At 34.9% G+C, this 7,566-nt stretch overlaps 1 protein-coding gene across 4 annotated transcripts in view; it reads left to right on the forward strand.

Annotated features, from left to right (window-relative positions):
• nAChRalpha6 (nicotinic acetylcholine receptor alpha6) overlaps positions 1 to 2,186 on the forward strand; it is a 74,822-nt gene extending 72,636 nt beyond the window's left edge. For all 4 annotated transcript variants that reach the window (XM_018037353.2, XM_018037356.2, XM_018037354.2 and 1 more), the window contains 3 exons: positions 809 to 1,029; positions 1,241 to 1,441; positions 1,698 to 2,186. In XM_018037353.2, coding sequence (XP_017892842.1) covers positions 809 to 1,029; positions 1,241 to 1,441; positions 1,698 to 1,782 — 507 coding nt within the window. In that variant the 3' untranslated portion in view covers positions 1,783 to 2,186. The remainder of the gene's footprint in view (positions 1 to 808; positions 1,030 to 1,240; positions 1,442 to 1,697) is intronic.
• The last annotated feature ends 5,380 nt before the right edge of the window (positions 2,187 to 7,566 follow it).

Raw genomic sequence — 7,566 nt, forward strand, 5'->3', positions numbered from 1 at the left:
AATCTTACTCCTCTGTAATTGTCATTCCTTTTAAAAGTTCATTGCTTCAAATATTGTATACATCTTTTTATTACATATCTTAAATTTTTGACACAGATCTTACGGTTCATACAATCTTAATATTCGGTATGCCACTGTTAAATGTAATTGCCGGAAAGAGATCCGAAATTCCCATTGGTGTACAGGTAATAAATCATAAATAAGCAGCAACAGAATAGTGTTTTCGTTTGATAAAACCCTTCTGTCTCGGAGGAGTGGTGGCCATTACGAGCATTAAGGACGGACAGCGTCTGTTGAAAGTTTTAAAGTGCCTTCGAGGCGTTTGCCAGCGCGTTGGTTACTCGAAAACTTTCATAAACCAACCCCAGGGTGGGGAAAGGTAAAGGGGAGAAAAAAAAACGGAACATAGCACGGATACTCGAATCTGAAGAATCCTACGGGCTACGAAGAATCTCGTACCTTTTCTCGCGAGTGGATGAATCTTCTCCTTCTATTAAAATCTACTCGAAGTTGAATTCCAAAAAGTCTGCTTGCCGTACGTTAAAAATCGCGATTCGATTCAAGAGATCCGAGACGTTTCTTATTTAAATGAAACTGTTGCAATTTTATGCAGAAACGAAGAAGCAATTATAATGAAATTTTACAGAGAGACGTCTCGGTGATTTGAGCGCTTGTATCTCTCGTTAAAAGTCTATTCGGATAACGAGAGCAGGTCTGTGGACCACATAATAAAATGTTAGACGCAACGTAAAGTACAAAGTTGTTACCGTATAATAAAATAGATCGAATTTCTGCTTGCTTCGTTCAGATTAAAGTGGTGTTCTTACAATGGCTGCCCTGCTTCCTGCGCATGAGTCGCCCTGGCAAGAAAATAACGATAAAGTCTCTCCTGGGCGGCGATCGCAGAGCCAAAGGCATGGAGCTGCAAGAGAAGAGCAGCAAAAGTTTGCTGGCGAACGTTTTAGACATCGACGACGACATTCGTCACAAGAACAGCGCCGCGAATCCTCCCTCCGGTTACGGTCTAAGGTAACTCTCTCTCTTGCCATTCGTTACGATTATGCGATTACAGAAGAGGATAGAATTTATGTAGAAAAATTGATAACTTCTTTAAAAGTACAGAACTGTGGATTCTCTGAAAAAATTAATTACTCTGACTAATTTCATATGAACCGTTTGAATGTCATTGAAACGTTTCTTGCTGCTCGATACGAGATTGTTTTATTATTTGAACGAGTAGATCGGCGTTTGGGACGCCGATCTCGACCGGGAGACCAGCGACGGTGGAGGACACGTCGGCCTCGTTACCATTAAGCGGTATGCAAGAGGAATTGCATACGATTCTCAAGGAGTTGAGATTCATTACGAATCGTATGAAGAAGGTGGATGAGAACGACGATATTATTAACGACTGGAAGTTCGCCGCCATGGTCGTAGACAGGTACAAAAATCATATCAATTCGTCAAATCGCCGCTGTTACAGTCCAAATACAGATCGTCGAATCTTACAATTAGAATCAAAATATAGAGACCACTATTCCGTGTTCGTAAGTTGACATTGCATACATTCTACGCGTAATTCGATTTTAGTGAAAGATTTCAGTAAAACACACGGAACTACTCCCTAATTATTTATCTTGTTTAAAAACCGTACAAGCTTTTATTAATATCGCTTTGTTAATGATTACTATTTACAGGGTCTGCTTGTTCGTCTTCACATTGTTCACCGTGGTGGCAACGATAGTTATACTGTGTCGTGCCCCACACATAATCGTCCAATAAACAAAACTGCCCCCTCCCCCTGTAAACCAATTAAACTCTTCCTTTCTCAATTCCCCAACCCCGACATCTTTCTATCACTCTCTCTCTCTCTATCTCTCCGCCTCTGTTCTCTCGTTTTCGTGTAAAGGAAAAGAAACTAAAAAGACAAATTACTGCTACGTGCTTCCAATTTCCGACGAAAGAAGAAGGAGAAGAGACAAGAACGCGGCGGAAGAACGAAGATGTATGGATACAAAGAGAAATCAACGTAAGAAAGAAGAAAGAATGCGTGTGAATCAAGAAAGGAGGAAACAAGAGGAGACGAGAGAAGAATCGTAACATTATTTGGATAATTAAAAATCGAGGATTGTCTCTCGAACAAAAGGAGAGTTCATTACTCTTTAAAAGACTTTGGTGGAAAAAAAGAAGAATGAAAATAGGATTCTCTCTCTGTCTCTCTCTCAATCCCTCTCTCTCTCTCTTTCTCCCTGCCTTTCTCCCTGTTTGAGATGAAAAAATACCGAACGAAACATGGATGAACGGAAAATTGAAAGAGAGAGAACTCGATAAAGTTAATTAGCACTGTTGACAATACACGGCCACGTTGTGCATTCAATTTTCTTCAGCTGAACATCGTTTCGCCTCCTCACTAATATGTTTTTCTTTTTGTGCGTGAACTTTATAACGAGCAAACGTCGTTTCGTCTTCTGTTAACCAGACTAAAGAGGTAACTAATTTATTTGTTTATTTATTTATTTATTTATTTATTCGTTCATTTCACCGTTCAGAATTGATAATCTCTTTTGACGAATTATCTTTTACACAAAGTTCATGATACTTGGACACGTTCACGTTTAAACGACGTATATTTTAAAAAAATACGTATGCTCATGGCTACACGACCTCGCTTTATGGAAACTAGTAGTTCCATTTTCTCATGAAATATTGATTTATTTTCTTTCCCCTTGCGGTAAAAAGAAAATGAATCGACGTCCGAGTAATCTATAATTTTTGTAACGAATAGAACCGAGGATTTCGACTTTAATTAATTAATTAACTAAATTAATTATATATACATATATATATATATAGTTAGGGGGTAAAATCGGAAAGAACGTTGATCGCGGCCTTTCAATTTATCAAAAAACGATAGTAAAAAGACAAGTGGCTAGGCAAGGCGAGAACCAGTGAACGATTCCAATAATAATAATAACAATAGTAATAGTAATTGAAAACGGTTAACGATAACGATAATAATGATAATGATTGGCAGGTAAGTAACAAGATTTAACGGAGAGCTAACAGGTGTATTAATAATCTCGATTAGCACTAACGATATTGAACACGAATACTGTTAATAACGCAACTATATACGTACATACGTTAATAATAATACAATAGTTACGAATAATGATAACGATAACGATTGTTATAATATAGATACAAATAATAAACGGTCTTTAAATAACTGCCAAATAGACGAAATGAACAAACGGAGAAATGAATAAATAATAAACTATAAACGATGGAAGTCGAAACGGGGTTGTCCAACCCTTAAATAGAATATCGTAACAGACACGAGGCGCATAGTCATCGCGCGAGGGTATTAAAAACGAATTAAAAAAAGCAAGTAATTAAGTGAATTGCTTTGATTTTCTTTAATCTACGAACCGAGTGCCGCCTTTCTTATGGGATCACTGATGCTATTTTCTAATAGTAATTTCTCGACGTTTGATTTGGGAATATGAGTTCAGAATTTTCGAGCTTTTAAAATATAACCCGACTCGAGACGTATAAAGGAAGGTGAAAATCGAATTACTACCAAACAAAACTGCCAAGTTGGACAAGCCCCCGATTCAAATGAATAAAGAGTGTAAAAGCCAGAAAATTAGATAGAAAGACCATAACAGAACTAAATGTGAAAGCCACATAGCTCGATGCAGAATAGTTAATTAAAAATTGATTCCAACCGTTTGATAATTAAGTTTTCCGACCACACATGAAATTTATCAACGACTGTACTTTTCACTATGACTGACCTGTTGCACGTTATTGTTCAATTATTTCGTCTTTCAACGTTCAAAGATTTCTTGTTATACTTAATATACTTATTCTTGTATTTCCAATCATTTACACTGGAGGCAGTTGCATTTCTCGCGTGTCGTAAACAACGAATATAAAGTTAAACAATTAATTATCATAATGAAACATATAATCGCGAGAAATGATAAATAATAATAAATGTTAAATAATAAATAATATGGAAGAATGCGTTCTCCGCGTTGCACCTTTATTATTTACAATTATTACTATTTAAAATACTTTTTGCAGTTATTACAGAGGCCATAAATCAATTCGTAAATTATAATTTGTTAAGAAAACGAACAGTGGTAGGAGTACAGTCATTGGTTTCTTCGTATCGCACAAAAAGTAATGAAACGTTCGTTTCGAAACAGACAGATAAATGAAGGAACAAGTAATCGTGTACCAATTATTCTATTTTTTTGCGTGAAATAAATGAAACTGTGAAGCCCGTACGGAAAACGGGGCAGGAGGAGGGACAGTAATCGGTAATATAGAAGATAAATTAAAAAATAATAATAATAAATAAAATCGAGGTGTTCTGATTAAAATACTCATATATAAATGAATCAAATCCCTTGTAAATATTAAAAGGAGAAGAATAGGTAACTGCGAGGACGTGGGACTCAATAGCGTCGCAATGCATCAAGAAACAAAAAAAAAAATGTCGCAAGTAATTTTTAAGGATTTATAAAAAGAATTACTCAATTAAGTATATTAAGCGTAATTTATATAATTACATTAATCGTATACAATCGTATGTTATAATTTCTAATAGATAAGAAGAAACCATCTAAACCTAATTAAACGATCTAAACCTGAACCTATTACTAAACAGAGGAAATAAGAATCAAAAGAAACGAAATTTAATTAACACGGATCGCAATAGATATAACGCAGCAGAAGATTTTGTATTAAAAATTAAATAAGAAGGGAAACATTTTTAATACGAGCCTACGAACAAATATTTCACACGAGCCGATATTTACGATACGAAGTCGTTCAACGAGTGATCGATAATGAAATGGACAAGCTGATTAATTGGAAACAATAAGAGATTGGAACGCGAGAGGGTCAAGTACGCACCACTTTTAAAGGAGAACACATAATGGTTAATAATTATCACCATTAAAAATAGTATCGTTACCTTACGATATAATTACATGTAGACCTGTACAAAAAATATTATTTTGCCATTTTGATGTCGTTATCAATACCATTATTACTATTGCAATTGTTATTGCTGTCATTACTGATATACCCCCATGATCGTTAACTATCTTAGTCGCGTAAAAAGAAGGAAGAAACAAATTGCCGAATGCATTTACTTATACCGCCATCCGATGATTAGTTAATTATTAAAACGGTCGTTGTCGATGATCCAAAGTGAAGGTCCGTCACAAAGCTAGAGTATCGAATTAGGAATGAATCGGATCATTCGTTTGGAGAATTATCTGGCCCGTCGAACTTGCGACGCTCCTCGGTGGAAAAATCAGTTGAATTTGAATAAAAAAAAAATTCGTAGACCGATTCGCTAATCGATTACTTGATCGATTCGGCACCGGTCGATTTTATCCGAATCGTTTCTTTTTCCGCTTTATGCATTTTGATTTCGCTTTTGATTTCGCGCGTTCGAGCGTTCATAACGCAGCCGCCGATGCGGAAATGATTCCTTTCGATCCGATTTAGTCCAGGAGCCATAATTTCAACGCGAATACATAGCTAACAATAAGCTAATAGATGGATTCTAGAATCTCTGCTCTGATCATCGAACGGTACATGCCGCCGTGTACTTCCAGTTGGCTGACCAATATCGCTCTTTTCTACTGCGTACTACCTTTCGTACTTGCTCTCATTGTCAGCTTTTCTATACGTCTCGTCCATTATACAATCTCTATAATTGTCATTAAAAAACTTCCTTTGGTACTCCAAACTGACACTAAAGAATTTTCTCCAAAGATTCTTGTCCGAGTTTGCAAAACTATTATAACTAGAATCTTTTGATCGAACGGAACAACGAGTTTCTCTGAGACTCTGTGTTATTAGAAATAGAATCGAGGCTCTCCTTCACTCTCGCAGTTAATCGCTGTCAATTAGTTAGCGACTATGCTTGACGAACGAAGGAAGGCAGAGATCGAGAGAGGTTTGATGGCGGAAATGAAGAGGCTTACGGGGTTGGAAATTGCCAATTCGTGGCGTAATTTACGAGGCTTCGGAGCCAATCTCTCTCCTCGAGGTTCGATACTCGAAGATTCTGCGAATAGTACACGTGTTTCCGACAATATTAGCTTCCCATTTGTCAGAAATGGCCTTTGTGATTCGTGAAAGCTAATTATTATTAATTACGATCAGCAACACTTAATTTCATTTATTTAACTAGTTCTACTCTTTGAAAGAACAAGCAATCAGGTCTAACTAATAAACTCGATTGTCAATGAAATCATCGGATGGCACTAATAAAATTGATTTCGATTTACATCGTTCCATATTTCATGAATGAAAGGAATTAAATAACCCGTGAGCGAGCAGTAAACGAACACATGCAAACACTTATAAATAAAAAGTACGAATAAGTATGCGGTCGCGTGTGTATAATCGATTAATTATAAATAATTATAAATATAGGATTAGGCAGTTATTATATATATATAGATATGAAAAAATGAACAAATTCTATTAACTACAGTTAATGACTTGCATTCAAGATGTGTATAAAAAAAAATGAATTATTAAGTAATTAACATTGCGAATTGTTGATAGACGATTGTAATTATTTATGAATAATCTACGATTATTTATAACATAATAGGCTATATATAAATGTAATGAACTAAATACGAAGGAATTGAAAAATTAGTTATAAACATATTAGTCCGTTTCCCATATATATAAAATATATATATATATAATAATAATAATTACTATTATTATTATTATAAGTGAATGAATAATATTTGTCTCTCTGTTCCTATACAAATGCATATTATCTCTCGCAATTAAGTGAATAAATAAATTATGGGTTTTTGTACAACAGCGAGAGTAAGCATGGGAAGCGTGTTGATTTTTAAAATATTATAAGCAAAATATAAATAAATAATATCGTTTCCTCGTAAAGCGCGGTACACATATTATACATATTAATTAATAATTGAATTAATTAGTTAATTATATGATTACTGTGATGATCGGTACGTGCATATAATATACATATATACATATATCGTGAAAGACTGGCTGGAATCATTCGTTTATCGTTTGTTAACTGATGAATAACTCCAGTCAGCCTCGCCGGCGTTTGTTTAATACATTTATAAATAATCATTGTCCGATCATTATATTGTATTTGTCACTCGAAACGACGCACAATGATGTAATTAATTAAATGAATAAAATTAGTCGTTAACGATTTGAGAATTTAGAAGTAAAACGAAGGGAGGAGAAAAAAGGCAACTGGATCAGAATTTGGTAAATAATAAAAAAAAACGATGAGGAAGATCTAGACGTAAAGGAAGCAGCGGCGAGGAATTTAGAGAAAATACAATTAGACAATTTAGAAATAAAGAAATAAAAATGGAGAACGAGTAATTGTTAAGAGATTGGAGAATTTAGTAATAAATAAATAAAACGGATTAGAGGACGATCAACTTGAGAATTTAGAAATAACGAAATAAAGAGACAAAAGTCGAAGGAAGAATTTAGACGAAATTGGGGAGTGCGACCATT

The sequence above is a fragment of the Ceratina calcarata genome, unplaced genomic scaffold (genome assembly GCF_001652005.2).
Source record: "Ceratina calcarata isolate Rehan_Ccalc_2016 unplaced genomic scaffold, ASM165200v1 scaffold165.2, whole genome shotgun sequence".
In the NCBI taxonomy this organism is placed as follows: Eukaryota; Metazoa; Arthropoda; class Insecta; order Hymenoptera; family Apidae; genus Ceratina; species Ceratina calcarata.